Source organism: Lichenostomus cassidix, chromosome 10 (genome assembly GCF_008360975.1).
Source record: "Lichenostomus cassidix isolate B80296 chromosome 10, HeHo_3.0, whole genome shotgun sequence".
Classification (NCBI taxonomy): domain Eukaryota; kingdom Metazoa; phylum Chordata; class Aves; order Passeriformes; family Meliphagidae; genus Lichenostomus; species Lichenostomus cassidix.
The window spans coordinates 20,115,000-20,133,052 of record NC_139491.1 but is presented as its reverse complement, the minus strand read 5'-3'; the positions used below and the strand labels follow the sequence as shown (position 1 = coordinate 20,133,052).

Genomic DNA, 18,053 nt, shown 5'->3' with positions numbered 1-18,053 from the left:
ACCACAGCGCCAGGGAACAGGCCAGTCCTTCTCGCTTTATTGCACTCGAGAGCACTCAGTTACCAATGCAGCCACATTATGTACATCGGTATTTTAGTCACCTAACGACAAATGACCAGGAGCCCAGAGCATGTCATGCTCCCAGCCTGGCCCCCTCCCTCTGTCAGGCTGCACAAAGCCACTGCTTGGGACCCCAACCGGCAGGGTTGTTTCACTGGCACCCAGCACCCTCCTGCAATGTCTTGAAGAAGGGGATGCTCTGCGGGGTGATGGTGCAGACAGCTCCTGTGCCTGTCCATGGCTATCTCGAGCCAGGGGTAGCAGGATTTGGAGTGGGTACCACCATCTGCTGCTGGAGTCCAGCATGTGCCAAGCAGGGGTGATGCTAAGCACCAGATCATGTTGCAGGGCTGGGGTATACACTCTCTATGTATGGTAGGGGGACAAGGAGGAGTGAGTGCTGTGGGCTAGACACCCCCATATGCCAAAGCAGAGCCTGGCATGGAGGGGAAGCTGCCCCTTTGCCCTGCTCCCAGGTATTCCATGTGAGGTAGAGCATGCTTACCATAGCACTGGCCACTACCCAGAGCAGCATGGCTGCCCTCAGCAGCCACCCAGCAACAGGGTGGAAGACTTCCCTGGGATGCAGGGGAGGGCAGGGGTGCAAAATACTATCCCTTTGCAGCTGCTACTACCAGTGCGAGCACCCCACCCTGGGACCAGCCAACACCCCATACCACAGCAGACGAGCCCTGTAGCAACTGCTGGAACCCTCTGCAGGAAAAGGGTGTGCCAGGGCACCAGGGACTGCCTGGGCACTGGTAGGGTTCTCATCCTTGAGAGCGCTGGCAAGTCTTGGCCTGGTCGCTTTATAGGGGACAAAGAGAGGAACACGAGGTGCTGGGAGCCAGGTGTTCAGAACTCCCAGTTTCCTGTGTAGCCAGGCAGGGACATGGTGCCTGCAAAGCCCGAGGGAGCAATTCTGCCCCTGCTTTAAGGAAGGCTTACAGAAGGTTGAGAGAGGAAAGCAAGTCTGAGCGTGGAGAGGCACACAGCCCCACAGGCTCCAGCAGCAGCTCCTGTAGAGAGGTATTGGGGAGGTGGCCCATGGCTCACAGCCATTGCAGCCCTGGTCCAGCCACTCACAATTAGCACACACCACACAATGTGAGCACTGTGGGCCAGGCAGGAGCCCCATGGAGAAGGCCACTGCCAGGGCCTCCCCTTTCCACACTGGTCACGTGCTGGGCCCAGGCTGAGGGCCAGAGCAGGGGTCCCAGCTGCAGCAGCTCTGGCTATTGCAGGCAGCCAGCTCTGTTGCTCTCTCCGGACCTGGGTTTGGAGGCTGTTGGGGCATCCCCTGTTTCTGCAGCTCTCCGGGAGCTCTTGGGGCTCACAGCAGCCTTGCGGGTGCCCTGAGGACTTGTCAGCACCTTCTTCTGGAGCTGGGGGCTGGACTGGGCAGATTTCCTGCCCAGACAGGGACTCTTGGAGCCCTTGGGCTTGGCTGGCTCCAGAGTCTTCAGGCCCAGGATGCTGCAGTAATGATTGCACCTGTGAGCGGCTGGGAATTGCTCCAGCAGGGAGGGGAAGCAGCTCTCCTTCAGCCCTTGGTACCTGCCAACACAGCCATCCTCAGCTCCTGCTTTGCACCAAGAGATGTCCCACCAGAGCAGGAAAGCGAGGATGGAGCCTGACCGTGGTTACCACCATGGCCCTCACCAGGTTAGCAGCAGAGCAGGACCACCCTGCTCCAGCAGCTCAAGGTCACTCACCCTTTCAGATTGGTAGCAATCCGGACGTTGGTCAACTTCCAGCCCACTCCTGCAATTTAAGAGAACAATCAGTCTCTGTCCAGAGAAGGACAGGCATCAGCACCAAGGGCAGCTCACTGCTCTGGGTGCAAGGCTCCCTGGCATAGGGGGAGAGAGAGGCAGGAGGGCAAGCCTGGGGCTTTTCTTCCTTTCCAAGGCTGAAGGGTGGTGACAGGCCATGGGAATCACACAGGAGATCCCTTTACCTTCCATGTCAGTCACAAGGATATTTCCATTTGTCCACTGGTAGACCCAATGCTGGAAGGTGCAGCATTTGAGCACTATCTCTGAGGTGCCTCGTGCCACCAAGCTGCCATCTCTCTCAGTGACACAGTACTGCTCACAGGGCCTGCCCAGGTCCTCCTCCATTGTGGCATAAGGGATGTTGTTGGCCGGTCGATAAATCAGGTACAGAGGAATTATCCTGCAAGGGAGTGCAGAGACAGTATCAGCATGGTGAGCTCTCCTTCCTTTGCAAGTGGAGATTCACACCACGATCTGCAACCCTGGCTTTTGCCTTCCTCCTGATATCCCTTCCATTTGTGGGAGGGAGTAGAGTGCACTGCCCTTTGGGATGCCCCATCACCCATGGGGTATCTTCCCACCATGCCCTGCAGTGCTCTGAAAGAGCATCAAGCCAGTTGAGCTGCAGCACATCACTTACTCAGGCACCGCTCCAAAATCAGGGACAGCTCGTGCCTCAGCAGCAAAGATCTTGCAGTACTCACGGCTGGAGTTTTGGACTTTACATTCCTGGAAGTGCAAAGAGAAGAATCAAGAACGTATTCCATCTTGCACCAATGCCTCCCTGGGACCACTGCCCATTGCTTCCCTGTTCTGGTGGTTAAAGGATAATTGATGGGAAAGTCCTGAGCAGCTCCATGTTGCTCACAGGGAAGAGCTGAAGCCAAGAATGGCAAGGGTATGTCCAGCATCCTGGAACACAGCTAGACCTCTCCTGAGCATTCCAAAAGTGCAAGGAAATAGCAAAAGTAGGCACAGAACTGGGGACTGTCTGGGGACCAACTCACACACAGATGGGGAGGGTGGGGGGGACAAAGGTGGATAGTGCCCAAAGATGCCCACCTGGATGGTGATATCATAGTTCTTCTCGATAAGGCTGTTCTCATTCTTGGTCCCAAAGATGATGAAATTGTGCACTTTGATGACACAGGTGTGGCCAGACTCAAAGACAGGCTCCAGGCCGTAGATGGCTCTGGCACGGCAGGCTTTGCGCAGGAAACCAGCACCCACTTCCATGTCCTCGCTCACCACACGCCCAAAGAGCTTATCCCCCCAGTAGCCTGCGTCAGCCAAACCCTTGGCAAACACCATGGGTGTCATCTCGATCTCCTCTCCAACTGGTGGGGGGAAGAGCTGGTGAGGGGGGGGCAACACGGGCACATCCTGCTTCTGCCCCAAAGCTGCCTGCCCCACTCAGCAAGGAGCAGAGTTGCAGCTCATCACACGTAGCCCTTACCTTCAATCTCTTCCCTCAAGATAAATCCTGACAACACTAGAGGAGACAGAAAGCAAAGAGGTGTCAAGGTCCTGCCAGGATCCCATCCTGCTAGGATCCCACCTTGCCCCATGCACTTGGACAACTAGGGATGGCAGGTAGGATGGTGGGAATCGCTCACAAATTGGCACATGGAAGCAGATGTACCTCACAGAGGTGGTGTTATGGAACAAGCCAAGGCTCCCGCGCTGCGGCCCAGCACCAAGCCCTCTCTGCAGTTGGCCACACCACCCCATGGAACACCCAAGCAGCTGTGAGAGGCTGCTGAGGGCTCCTCACCTTCTGGGCTGAGCAAGAAATCTGTGGAGTCGGTGCCATACTCGTTGCTGATCACGCACCGATAGACCCCGCAATCCTTCTGGGATGCCTGCACAACAGCCAAAGCTGCCTGGCCCTCATCACCAGCACTGGAAAAAAAATGGAGCATGGCCTCATTCCCATGTGGTGGTGGATGGAGGGGGTGGGGGGGGACCACATAGGAGCCCTGTGACAGGCACTGCAGGTGGGCACTGTGCTGCGCTTGCAGGGATGGAAGAAGGCTACAAAGGAAGCCAAGGGCAGCCCAGCTGCTCCCCCAGCACGTCACGGCACCAGGAGTGCTGTCCTGCGGTTTGTACTAACAGAGATGCTCATCCTCCAGGAAAGCCCTGCAAAATCTGGCTGGGGTTGGGCTACAGACTGATAAAGGTACTTGCCCCTGAGTAAGGCTGGGTCAGGGCTTGACCGAGGGAAGAGGTGGTACCCTCATCCTGAGACCCACTGTCTAAGCAGGCTCTGCTCTGGTCCATTGGAAGACAATGGCCACTCCTGGCCCATTTGCCCCAGCTCAAATATTCAGCCCAGGAGACAATTTCTGCCCCAGAATCACCTAAAGGGAGCTCAGGGGACACCAAAGACATCGGGCAAATCCTAACTAATGTGGGTGATGTTCCTACAGAAATCCTCTGGGCTTGAGAACAAGTTGCTCTCCATAGTAGACCCAAAGGATACAACCAGTCACCCAGCTGTCTGAATATGCTCTCCCTGTGCAAGGGTAGTGCCCAAGGGATAGAGAGGGCACAGCCAGAGATGCCTTTTTCCAGTGGTGGTTGCATGGAAGACCCTCCCAGCATGGCTGCCACCCTCACATGGATCCTTTGGGGTCCCACTTTTGCAGTTCACATCCAGCTCCTAATTTTTGTGATGCACATAACACGTTCTCTGCCCTCCCCAAGATTTCAGTACTCAAAGCAGACACTTCAGATGGAGCATTAATAGGATAAATTTAGCAGCAATTCCCCATCTGGGCGATCCTTCCTCCTGTGGGCACTGAGATGATGAATTTCACAGCGTACTGTGCCACGCGCTGAGCTTTCCATGCTGCCTTAGCAAGAGAGGCACTTTCATCCCAGTCAAGGCAAGGAGCAGGATGTGACAGGTGACAAGGACTGTGCCGCCGCAGAGCCAACAGGTTACCTCCTTTGGGCTTCAGCTACAGGGATCTCATCCTTGTACCACGTCAGCTTAGAATCACTCAATATATTGAAGAACTGGCACCAAAGTTTCAGGTTTCCTGATGCATCGGAAAATTGTTCTGCCCTGATCTTACGGACCACCTGTGGAGCTAAGGACAGGGTGCAAAGAGATAGGTGGTGAGACACAGAGTGCTTGCCTCAGCTCTGGGGACAGGCCAGCCTACTCCCACGCTGCTGCTCAGGGCTTTGGGTAGCACGTGTATGCCAGTACAGCCTGGTGTAACACTGCCTTCCCAGGGAAGGTCTCAGAGCTCCCCTGGGATAAATAGGGTGGGATACAAGTGGTACAAATTCATTCAACAGTGCATCACTGCAATACCCAGTGGGGCTTGGCCAGAGGAAATGTAGAAAAACACTATGGAATATTGGAGGAAACAGTCATCTCCTGAAGTAGGGATTTATCAAGGCTAGCCTTACTTTGCAAGAGTGCTGATTGCTGTGAGAGTATCAACCTAGTTCCTTCAACCCCAGGATTATGCTTTTTTTAATTCAATGCCACAAGGGATCAAATTAGCATTGACCACAGACGTGGAAGAGGCGTGGGCACCCTGTGATGCCCACTGAATCATGGAATCATGGTTTGGGGTCAAAGGGACTTTACAGACCCTCCAACCCTCTTGCTATGAGCAGGGACTCTTTCCACTCGACCAGGTAGCTCAGGATCCCCAACCAGCATCAGGCTTGATGAGGACCAGAACACAGAGACCAAAACTAAGGATTCTATGATCCCTTGTGCCAGGGAAGCCCAAGCTGTGGAGACAGTGTCAGAGTTCCTGCCTCTTGTGTTCCTTGGCCCTTCTTGCACAGGGGCAGAAATCTTGGGGGAGACTTCTGGCTTTCACAGTGCCAAAGGCTGATGCTGAAAACCCTGCAAATGCTGAAAATTCATGTGGCCCCAGCTGATTATCACGGGCTCCCTGCGTACGCAACAAGGGAATGTGCTTCATGGGGATTATCTTTTCCCTCACCTTTAAATGGGTTATTTGTTTGCTGGGACTCTGCTGGCTGTGCTTCTGGCTTAGCATCTCCAGGGACCTCTTGGTCACCTGCAGGCTCCTTGTACAGCTTAGGAACCTCCAATGTGGCCATCTTCCTCATGAGGGTTGGAGAGGCTGAGGGAGAGGATGGAGCCGGGGCAGGAGAATGCAACAGGGATGCATTCTTCCTGGATTGCTGTGGTGAAACAGTCGGACTTCTTGCATGCCCCAGGCTCTCCAGGGTTGCCTCCTCTTCCTCCCCCACCTGTTTGGGTTTTGGCAGGTATATTTTGCGCCGGGCACCCAAAGCAAGCTCTTCTGGTGTGGCACAAGGTAACACTGCTGGAGGGTCAGCAGGGCTCTCTTCAGAGCTCACCAGAGGCAAATCAGAAAGATGAGGAGTCGTTCCTGCTGTGGGCATGCTGCCCACCACGATAGAGGGCACTGATAGTGGGGGTGGCCCCTCGGCCTCAGGAGCCTCCCAGGTACGTCTCTTTGGTGGCACAGGCCTGCAAGCCAGCATCTCCTTGCTGGTAACAAATTCCTCGTTAATCATGCAAGTGAGCCGTCTGGATGTCCTGGGGGTCAGAGGCAAGTTCTCTGCTGTCTGGAAGAGCTGGTTGTTCTGTACTTTTTCCAAAACTCTCCTTGAGGTGCGAGGGCTAAGGCCAGCAATGCCTGTCTCTGGGATCATGTCTTCCCCTGCATTTGGTTGTTCCTTGTCCCCAGAGTCAGTGTCTCCTTTTGTGGCATCCTTACTGCTATCTGACATTTTTAGAAGTAGCAGCAGGTAGCTCTTTAAGGAGGAAACCAGGTTTTTGTGCTGCATTTTCTCTTCCAAAGACATCTCCTGAGTTCTCTCAGAGCCAGACAGGAACAGTGGTACCTGTGGCTGAACCTCAGAGACTCTTTCCAAAGTCCCTGAAGATGCTGCTGGTTCCTGGCATGGAGCTGTAGCTGTCAGGAGCCTTCCCTCCTTCCCCTGAGTTCTCATGGGCACTGGTTTCACATTCTCCTCCTCTAACGTGCTGGCCGAAAACATCTCTTGCGGGGAAGATCCATCTGTCGTTGTGATTTCCATTTTTCCACTTGCAGGAGGCAGCAGCTGGGCTCCAGACGGGAACTCTCCTGCAGTGGCCTCCCTCCCTGAGGTGCCATGAGCTGTCAGCAGTGCCTTCCGAGCCACCGATGGCCTCACCACAGGAGCAGGAAGCAGCTCTTCCTTGGCAACAGGAACTGAAGCAGGAGCTGCCATTTCAGTGTTCTGATGTCCCAAAGGTATCCCTCCTGCCTCCCTGTGCACAGAGCTGGGACATGGCTCTGCCACATCACTCTCTCCTGTCCTCACACCAGGACGGTCCCCAGACAGCTCGGCTCCTGCCTCTTTGCTTTTCCCATCCTTGACTGTCTGACATGGGATTTGTTCAAGAGGAGTGTTTTCTCTAGGTTCTGGAGGACTCAAATTTTTTTTTAACAAGGACTCTTCTCCACTTTGGCTTTTATCCTCTTGATTTAACAGTCCTTGCTGAGTGTCTCTGCCCTCAAGAGCACAGGAATGTCTTTCTGCCTGTTTCCTGGGGGGTGGGTGCTCCTTGCCAGACTGTACATGTTCTGGAGAAGGTGATGGTGGCTTTGGCAGCTCCTGAGGCCTAAACCGAGGATTTGTCCTTTTCACAGCCCCCCTGGTCTCCTGCAACACAGGCACCTCTTTCCTGACCTTCTCTAGCTTACTGGCTTGCTGACTGGTCTCTGTGGTTGGACTGGACACTGGATGCTTTAGGTCATCAGAAGACTGTCCCACTCTTGTTGCAACCTGGTTAAAAAAAAAAAGAAGAAAATTAGCATTGTGTTACTGCCTGGGTCTGTGAAGTCGTACTTGTGGTCTACCTGTACCATAAGCCCAACTTCTTGAATCATGAGAATAACCCTGATACAAGTGTTACTCTGTCATCCCAGGTCTTCTGGATTCACCACCATCCCACAGGAATGGGTCCCACCCATCAGGCTGCACAAAATGTTTCTTCTTTTAATCAGTGCCAGCCTTCTGCCTTTCAACACCCTTGCTATGTACAAAGGCAAGAGATCTACCTTTCTAAATAATTCCATGGCTTTTAATCCAATCTCCTCTGACTCAGCGCCTTCCAAAAGAGCAAAACTTTCCCATTTTCACCAGCCATTGCTGAGACCTTGTATAATTCCCTTGCTGTTTCTAAAGACTCAGTGCTCCCATATCTCCACTGCAAGATGGGGCAATCGGCATGTCACACACTATCAGGATGAAGCTGCACAAATGATTTGTAGCGAAACTGTACACGCTGACGTTATCAGCACTATTCAACCACCCTGTTTCTCTGACGTTCGGGAAGCTCAAATGTTTCCGACCGCAGCTGCACCCAGTAGACATGTCAGCAAGCTGCCTGCTGTGATGGCCAAGCTTTATCCCGAGGAGGGCTGCTGAAATCCTCCAGCCAAGGGGCACGATCTATTTTTGTAGGAGAGGCAGCAATACCGTGGTACATGCTCTGCCTGGCTGATGCTCTGCGATTATCACCAGAACACTGGCACAGGGACAGGGCATGCACACCAAGCGTCCCTCTTACACCCCGGACAATCTGCTGCTAAGGATTTTCTCCTGAGGCCCCTGACTTAAGCTTTGAGCCCCCAAAATGAAGGCCACAGGAAAGGAGGGCTGTGGCACTTGGACCTCTCTTTTGTGCTGCTTTAGCTTCATTTGGTAGCTTGGGGAAAAGAGGAGAGGCAACATCAATCTCCCAGCAAGCTGATCCCCAAGCAAATAAGGGAATCATAGAATGGTTTGGGTTGGATGGGATCTTAAAGCCCACCTCATTCCAATCCCTGCCATGGGCACGGACACCTTCCACTAGACCAGGTTGCTCCAAACCCTGTCCAGCCCGGCCTTGAACACTTCCAGGGATGGGACAGCTACATCTTCTCCAGACAACCTGTGCAAGGGCCTCACCACCCTCTCAGCCAAGAATTTCATCCCAATATCCCATCTGACCCTGCCCTCTGACAGTGGAAAGCCATTCCCCCTGTGTTACTCCAGGCCCTTCTCCAAAGTCCCTCTCCAATTGTTAGGGCAACATGAGTATTGAAGGGCTGGGGTGCGGGAAGCACCATTGGAGGCCATTCCTTCCCACAAAATTCAAGAAATAGAATAAAATTATCAGTTTAAAATTTAAGAGTGATCACCATGCAGATCCAACTTTTTCTCTGCTCTTGTAGAGGAGGATGTTGAGAGCCTGGCTAGTCTGGCTTTTTGCTACAGATAAATCCAGCTCAGAAGAGAAGTCCAGAGCATGAGGCCCAGCTACACCCAAGGCTAGGAAAACACTCATGCTATGACCTTTCTTGTTTAAGAGAAAGAATAAAAAAGAAAAAGACAAGTAACCCCTGTCCTGGGAGTTGAAAATACCCTGAAACATGCCGGGAATCAGCTTTAAATGGCTTTAAACCAGCTTATTTGCTCTCACAAAATCTTGAGGACTTTCCCCAGCAGCACCAACAAGCTGAAGCATTCAAATTCAAATCAAAAGCATTCTTTTTTGTCTCATCAAAGACACACCAGCTGACAAGTCACCGGTTTCCCTCTGTGAGTGGGGTTTTTAAAGAGAAAAAAACCTTGATGCATGTCAAAGGCTCAGGGATGACAACCCAAGCCTGGCTGCTGCACACCAGCATTTTTCCACCATTTTTTGAAAGCGAGGGGTGTTAAAATGAGCAGAGAGGGGAGAAACAAATGGCTTTGCCATGGGTTGGCCTGCACAGCAATAATTTCTGCAGCAGTATGCTGGCAGGTCAGATTGAAGAGGAGTGCAGCAGCAAGGCCAGAACCCAGCTGCACGCTGAATAAACCAGCAGGTTCTTACCAGCAAAGCTGTTCCCACCTATGGCTAAAGACATTTAAAAGAGGAAAAATGGATTTTTTTTTTCCACTGGAGCACCCATCAGTCCCTTATGCATTGTGGATTTTTCCACACTCTGAAATACACGCATTACCTGCCGAGTGAGAGGTGCTGCACCTGGAGCCTTGTCTGTACTGAAAGCGTGCCCCTACCACAGCCCAAACTCCAAATCCTGACAGCACCTGCAAACTGGACTCAGAGAACTTTTTATGACAAAAGGGATCATTAAAGAAAAATGAGGAGCAAATATTCTGGTAGCTTCCAGTCTAGTATTTTCATGGGAAATACTTCAGGTTAGGTGACTAAAATAGCAGTTGACTAAAAGATGCTCTGAGGGTCAGGAGCAGGTGCTGTGCCCTGGCACTTCTTCACCACCACAATGAGTCTCTCAACAGAGTTTTACCAACAGGGATGAGCCAAAATAATAGTCCAGACCTACTGTATACATGTTGCACTGTAAACAAAACTCGAGGCCCTGAGGGTGCAGCTCACATGGTACCTGGCACCCGGCACCCCGTGCTCATCTGCATGGGGGGCCTGTTAACTGAAGCTCCTCTGTCCAGTCAAACAGACCAGATGCCATCACAAGGCACCCATCCCCAGCTATAAATATCCATTCAGTGTTCCCTGCTGACCTGATCTGAAAACATTTCGCATGAGGTCAGTCCGCCAATTAAACCAGAGGGCCCCAGGTCACCAAGACCAGCTGCTCGAATGGCCCCGACTTACATCTCTCACCACCTCAGCTGACATTTGTTTGGAAATGGGGTAGAAGCTCTGCTGTCTGGGCTTACAAAATCCAGAAAGCCCTTATCCTGGGTGCTTTCACCAGTGGAGACCTGCAGAGCCTTGGCAGCAGATCCCATGGGGTACAGGCAGCCTCCCAGGCCCAGTGCCACAATACAATTGTGCAGCAAAGATATTTTCTTGTTGCCACCCCTGCAGCGGCTGTTGTCTCTCCTAGTTACCTCTTTGTTTCCCTCCAACTTCTGTTCTTGCTGCTGGCCTCTCTGTCCTTCAGACAGCACAGGTCCTGCCTCCAACACCTCAGAGGACAATGGAGCATCCTCTGTCTGTCTGCTGAATGCCACAGGCCGCAGGGCAGCCTCGCTCCCGGCTTCATCCTTGGCTCCCACCTCCTCCTTCCTTGCTGCTGGCTTCACTTGCTTATCAAAATACATGTCCTTTAAAGAAAAGTACACATCATCATTGGTTTTACTGTCCTGTTTCACAGCTTCCCCATGCTCTTTGAGTTTTGGACTGGCTTCCACTTCTTGATCACTTGCTGCTCTCAAATGTGCATTCCTGCGTAAGGGGACAGGAGGAGCAAACCTGGGATTTGAAGCTGGATTGGCCTTGTCTCTCCCACTTTCTTCTGGTTTAGAAACTTCCTGCGTTGCTGCTGAAGGAGCCTCCACCTTCTTTTTCTTTTTAGCTGCAGAGTCTTTTGCCCCTGGCTTGGTCGCCAGGTCCTCCACCGTCTCATAGATATATGTGAGAAAGTTGTTCCCATTGTCCTCCCCACTTTCCAAAGTAGCATCTCCGTTGGTGGTCACCTCTGCTTTCAGAGGTGCCACCAGTTTGTTTGGGAAGCCTGGCGCTGCGTTGCGTGGCTGCTCATTTGTCTCAGCGATGTCCTTGTGTAACCTGGACTGTGAATCTGCAACGTGCACTTTTGCTGCATCTTCCTTCTCCCATGAAGAGTCTCCTGACCGGAGATTCTGATCTCTAGCCAGCCTCCGCTTCCTCTGGAGCCGTTCAGGGCTCATTCCCTGCAACTTCTCCACTTCCACATTTTCTTTTCCTCGTTTCTTGCCCTGTTCTATCTCTTGCAGCTTTTCTTCAGCTTTTCTCTTGATTTTGTCAAACCACTTCTGATGGATTTTGAACTCCGTCATGGTTCCCACTTCCAACACACCGGAGCAGGACACAATGCCTTTATTATTTCTAGCTGAGGCCTGGTAAATGCCTGCATCCTCCTCTCGGCACCTGAAAATCAAAAGCTGAGTGTGAGATCTACCCATCCTCCCCAGAATGCCTTCTGGACCCACAGGCATGCATGCTCTCCCACTTCTTGCTCCATAGAGTCCAGAAGATGTGGCCCATGAGGTGCCCACATGACATCTGGAAGCCTTGGGCTGGCCTCCCTCCCTGGCTCTGCCTGCTCTCAGCACTAACAGACAAGCAAGTCTGACGTTAAATTTGTCCTAGCTCCACCTTGGGCTGCAACTCTGGTATGAGGGCTGATGGAGGAACAGGCAGCACCAGGCTTCTCAGCTGTTCTTGGTCACAGTCCTCTGCAAGATCTTTTCCTCCCAGCTCTACACAGCCCCACAGCCCACTTGACATTCCTGTTCTTCCTCTACCCTACTGCATTACTAAAATCTTCCACTACATGTCACAGGCACCAGCACAAGAACCTGCCTGCATCCCTGCTGTCACCCCTTGAAGACACCCAAGCCTCATCCAACAGACATCCCTGCTCCTGCAAGAGCTGAGCCAGCCTCTGATGGACACCTGGAGCACAGCGGGGGCAGCAGAAAAGCTCAGGCTAGAAGCACAAGGATGATGGAACTATCAGCAACACGATAGTCTGCATTTTCAGTCAGTACCACACCTGTCTGATGCCCCAAATCCAGGACTCAAGGGGCGACAAGTCTCTGCCTGCTGGGGATAAGGTGTGCCTGGCTCTCCAGAAACACAGTCCTTGTTTAAAGTTAAAAAAAGCTGGTAGTCAGGCTACCAGCTGGATAAAGGAGACCCTTAGAGGCTGGGTAAAGGAGGCCCTTAGAATCATTAGCCAGGGCCAAAGCAGCCATTTACATGGTGACAGCTAAGAAAGGCCTGTCTGGGTCACGGCTGCAGCCCTTTCCTTGCTTGGGACACTCTTACTGTTTCTATCTGATTCCCTGGACCATCATCTTGGAGGCAGATAGTGCTTTCCCTTTGCTCACATTTGTCATCCCTAATGCTAAGCACTGGAAGGCTCCAGAGAGAGGGGTTTCTCCTTCCCTTCCTCTTGCTTCCCGCATGGCAGCTATCCCTGGATGCAGTGATGGATCTCATACTGGTGTGACTGGGGAGCCACATGGAGGGGAAGAGCCAGCAGTGCGAAGCAGAAGGGGGGGGACTGCTGCGGGGACATCACTGTTGACAGCTTACTCAGCCACTGAGAACACACTCAGAGCTCCCATCACCAAACCCAGCTACTCTCCAGCTCCTTTACTCACTTGTAGAGCTGCAGTGTATGGCGGTTTCCATGACGGAGTATCTCATACTTGGGCAAGCCACAGTAGCGATCCATCTCCTCATCATCCTTGTACCACGTCACCTCTGGCTGTGGGTACCCTGGGGAGGACATGGAGGGTACATCAGAGGGTGAAACATTCCACACAGAAGCACAGCCAGCATGGTATCAGCAGCAAAACACTCCAGTACACCAGGATAGATGCTATTCTGGGCTCACCACATTCCTAAATTGCACAGCAGAAACAGTGGAAACTTAATGGGCTTATCTCAGACTTTTATCACGCCTAGGAATAGGGCTATTTTTGAGAAAAAAATCCAAGCCCTTCATTCCTGAACAGAGGGGAGTGGATCACACACTCGTCTCCTGTAACACTGGCTGGGAGAAGGTGAGCATGCCGTTACTTTTATGTGAAGATGGATGTTTTGATGAGGCCAAGGATATTGCTGGAGAACAGGCACTCACCCCTCTATGGAGCTCTCAGCATTTTGCACAGTGTCACAGCCTGTAAGCTGACCCAAAACTTTCCATTTAACAGAAACAACCTTGATTGCATCACAGTCAGCTCAGTGTCCTACAGATTGTCACTTGACAACAGATGTCACCTGCCTTTTCAGTAGAATGACATCATGATGTGTGTGACTGGCTGGCTTGCAGACTGGGCATGCAGCCACGTTCCCCACCACTGGCAGAGGTATTGGATCAGCATGTGAGTCCCACATGGACCAGCGCTACCCACAGCCTTCACTGCTCACTGGCAGCAGCTCTAGCTTGGATTAAGAGCAGTTTTCATGCAAAAACTGCTCAAGCCAGCAGCCAGCAGGGATTCCTGCACTTTACTCAGAGCTCTCTGCCCAGCCAAGCCGACCCCCAGGACATTGGATGGAAATTCCAATGACCACATCATGCCTCAGCTATAATTGATATGCTCAGGAGCTGTTTGAAGCCCCAAGGCAGACATCCAAAGCTCATCTGCTGCAAATGTCCCTGCAGGCTTTCTGTGTGGCCCAAGGAGGGAGTCCTGCATGCTCCTCAACTCCACCAGACCCCAAGGATCCCCCACAGCATCCCAGAATGTGGCAGGGGTCAGCTCACATGGACATTCCTGGCACGGGGCTGATGAGGGCTTTCCAGAAATATCCAAAGTGTCCCAACCCAATGGCTCTGCAGTAATGAGAAGGTTGGGACAAGGTACTCTCTGGATACTTCCCAGCTACCAAGCCACAGGTTTCAAGGCTAACCAGGACCTCAGACCTCCTCCTAGCACCAGCCAAAGATGTTGTCAGTCCATAGCAATGCCTGAGCCCAGCTTACTCCTGCTCTCATAAAGGTCCTACAGCAGGGCTGAGAGCCCAGGAGCAGAGGCCCAGGAGCGGATTCCAGAGCAGCAGGAATTCACCCAGGTTTTGACCAATCCAGTATGCCTTTGCCCAGAAAAGCAGCATATGCCAAATCTCCTCCTGTACTGCTTTGGCTTCTCTGTCCCCACCCCTTGCTTGTGGTGGCTACTCAGTGTCCTCTGGCTCTTCGAGGGATTTAGTCCACTGAGACCAGACAGGGCCAGGAAAGTAAGTCTCAGCAGCTTTTTCTTTCCTGTTTTCCTCTGTGAGCAGCATCCCATCCCCATAGCTCAGACACCTCATAGACTGGATTTTATTCTATTAGCTTCCTCCTTCTCTGAGGTCTCTTACTCTGCACTGCCCCAGCATCCCGCCTCTCCATCCTCACTGTCCGTACATCTCCGACGATTTGCTGCCTCAATTCCCTCCCACTGCTGCTCTGGCTTTCTGTTGGGCAACAGAAACCTCTCATTCCTCCTCTTCTGCAGAAAGCCAAGCCATTAACTTTCTCCCAACACCCTTCCCACAAGACTCTATGTCCTCCCCCTCTGCCCCACTCTGGTTCCTGCTGGTGCTCTGATCCCCCAAACCAATTTCTAGAGACATGCAAAGCCTTCAGGTACTTGTGGCTGAGGAAAATGAGCCCTAAACTGGGAACTGGGGAAAGCCATGAGAGCATCCCGGCGATGGGATCATCAGGGATTGACGCTGCTGCTCATATTTTTCATTAAATATTAACCACTGGCTGTACTTGGCAGCAGGACCCTGGGCTGAATGAGCCTGTGGTGAATTCTTTCTTCTCCAGGGATGATTGACAAAACAATTTCCATACACAGCTCACACTGTGCCCAGAGCAATCCAACCCTTCCCAAGGGCTGTTCTGCAAGCAAGACCTTCAGGAGGCCCCCACAGTCCATCCTGCAGGAAGCTGGCAGGTAGATTTTCCTGACACTGTAGGAAACAGCAATCACAGCCCTTCATTCTGGGAACTGACAGTGGATAGTTTCCGAGAAGCCCTGTGATGTCCCCTTGTGGCCTCCACAGCTGATTTCCATTCCCTGCTGACATCTGCCGGAAAGAGCTGCAATTTTCATAGCTGTGCAGCGCCTCGAGGAAAGGCTTTTCCTCCTTCTAAGCTTAAACTCCCTGTGACCTGTAGCACTTTTGTCCTTGAGGCTGCCTGCTCCCTCTGAGGAGCTACTGCTGTTCCAGCCCAGTGCCAGGACCAACTCCCACTACAGGCTCCAGCCTGCAGCCAAAGGGAGCTGCAGGCAAGAGCTGGCTTGAAGTCTGCAGGCAGGCGGATGCTGAAAGCCTTCCGACCTCCCACGCAGGGACAGTGGCCCCAGCTGCCTATCCAAATGCTATCCACCCCTCCCCAGGAGCCGCAATCAGAGCCAAGCAGGGGATGGAAAGATGCCTGTTGCAGGGATGAGTCTCCCTGGCACGGGGAGGGGAGCTGCTGCTGAGACTGCTGACATGCATCTTTGGGCTGCTGAGTGAATAAATTCCTCTGGTCCAGGGGGAAGGGGGGAAAGAAGGGTCAGGCATCACTGCCGGCACATACCCTGCAGGCACAGCATCCGCAGCTTGTCCAGTGGGACGAGGTAGAGCCAAGGGCTCCATCCGTGGGCACTGCCATGCTGCAGACACCAGTTGCCCCCCCTTGGCATAAGACACCCTGAGCAGCCACTCATAGATCTGCACTCGTCCTTCCGAAACCTGTCACTGCCCCAGCCCCCCCCGTGCAGCTGGTGCCGAGAGGGATTTGCTGGCAGTTGGGCCCCTGCAGCCCCCAGCAAGAGCCCCACAGCTGCAGATAGAGTGGTGCTGGGCATTCCTGGGACGAGGGCAGGCATCCACTCCACATCTTTGGGCCCAGCAAAAGCTTTTTGGGAAGTGTGTCTTCCAGCAGCATTGCTCCAGTGTGATGGCCAGCCACTGCAGGATCTTTTCAGAGCAAGCATTTTTTTTCACAGAGGTTGCCAGGTTTAGATCAAACATTCTTTTTCTGAAAGCTGTTAAAATCCGAGAAGTCTTGAAAGCTTGGTGACCGTGTATCCAAAGAAGTTCTTAAAATATCTCTCCAAAACAGTTCTCACTATATCTATTCAAAATCACCCAGAGAAACTCTGTTTCAAGTAACTTTCTTCTTTTTTTTTTTCATTTTTTGGGGGCAGGGCAGGAGGGGGAGTTGGTCTTTTGAAACTTGGGAAGGTGGTAAGAGTTTAGAACCACTACACAATCTCAACAGTTTCTACTCTACACAAACTACAGGGAGTAGGGGCTTCAACAGTCTTGGGAATACAATTCATGGTAAGATCTTATCCTTCCTGGCTTCATGGATTTAAACCCCTCCAGGCCACAAGGACAAGGAAGGACAGATACTAAGAGCAGTAGCTCCCCATGCCACTGTGAGCAGTGGTCATTCACCATCCTTCCCTTGTCCTTGGCCCCAAAGCCAAACCCCCTCATCTCCCAGCAGCCTACTCTCTGCTCTTGTAGTCACTACCCCAACCCCCTCTCACAGTCCCTGCATGTCTCCAGACATTCTTCATTCAAACACTTCACTCTCATCCTTTGAACATTTCCCTCAGAGGGTCACCACAAATGCAGGAAGTTGAACTACTTTATCCTTATTAAAATTCTCATCCACTAAGCAAGTGACCGTCTCCTCACACTACCCTAACTCTCTTCCCCAAGCCATGGGCAGAGCCCTTTCTCCTCTGTACTCTGCAATAAACCATGGAGGCAGTGATGGGATCAAGCTCCTGAGCTGATGATTTGGGAAGTCAGATCAGAGGGGTTAGACCTGGCTAAGGAGGGCTGAAACAGCACTGAAGAGACAGCTGTACAACAGTGGGCTGGTGCTGATGTACAATGCTCTTGGCTGAACTCACTCCGTAACAAGCAGCAAGAGACCCAGGCCCCTTCATCCAAGACCCCACATTTCATCAGCTGACATATCTTATCCCCAGCCTATAAAAATACTATTCCAAAGTGACTGAAAACCTGGAAAATCCTTGTGGCAGCACTTCCACTAAGGGCCACTTTGAAGAGAGAAGCCCAGTATCCACTAAGTGGGAACGAGCTGTGATGACCCTTGAGATCCTGAAGTACAGACAGAGCCACCAAGGAAAGCACTTGGTGCAGAGACATGGGGTGAAGCTGCACAGTAAATGGAAATGTTCTTGTTCCCTTTTTCACATCTCTCAGAGAACAAAGGATGAACTAATTTTATCTGGAAAAAAGAAAATATCTCGTAACTGATGCAGGATTCAACCCAAAAAAATAAATCAGACATAGCAGGGACACCAGCAGCACGCTGAACTAGGTATCAGTAGGAAAGGAAGGTTTGTACCTCCACACACAAGAATCTGCCTCTACCTGACCCACTTCTTCCCTTCCTGCACGACTCAGCACATTCTGGAGACTAGCTCTTCAAACACTTGCATTTTTCTCTGTTCCTACTACAGGCCCAGCAAGTCCTAGTCCAAGTATTCCCCGATGTGGAACTAGCCTGTAACTCTCATTACTGGTCAAAAGCAGCAAAAAAACCCAAAAAACAACTAAGATGCCATAGTAGGTCACATATCCATATTTGTGGCTTGACCGTCAAAACAGGAGCAGGTGACTGTCTGCCCTTGTCTCCACCAAAGTGTCCCTGGACTCCAGCCACAGTGCCACTCTGGTCACTGGCTTGGGATGCCATTGCT

At 52.1% G+C, this 18,053-nt stretch overlaps 1 protein-coding gene across 5 annotated transcripts in view; it reads right to left on the bottom strand.

Moving 5' to 3' along the window:
* Positions 1-15: 15 nt before the first annotated feature.
* The window catches only part of ALPK3 (alpha kinase 3), a 33,299-nt gene continuing 15,261 nt past the window's right edge, over positions 16-18,053 (bottom strand). For all 5 annotated transcript variants that reach the window (XM_085071175.1, XM_085071176.1, XM_085071172.1 and 2 more), the window contains 11 exons: positions 12,981-13,098; positions 10,719-11,739; positions 5,816-7,637; positions 4,789-4,936; positions 3,613-3,740; positions 3,295-3,330; positions 2,901-3,175; positions 2,479-2,567; positions 2,021-2,238; positions 1,776-1,824; positions 16-1,617 (listed from right to left, as the gene is read on the bottom strand). In XM_085071175.1, coding sequence (XP_084927301.1) covers positions 1,296-1,617; positions 1,776-1,824; positions 2,021-2,238; positions 2,479-2,567; positions 2,901-3,175; positions 3,295-3,330; positions 3,613-3,740; positions 4,789-4,936; positions 5,816-7,637; positions 10,719-11,739; positions 12,981-13,054 — 4,182 coding nt within the window. In that variant the 5' untranslated portion in view covers positions 13,055-13,098 and the 3' untranslated portion in view covers positions 16-1,295. The remainder of the gene's footprint in view (positions 1,618-1,775; positions 1,825-2,020; positions 2,239-2,478; positions 2,568-2,900; positions 3,176-3,294; positions 3,331-3,612; positions 3,741-4,788; positions 4,937-5,815; positions 7,638-10,718; positions 11,740-12,980; positions 13,099-18,053) is intronic.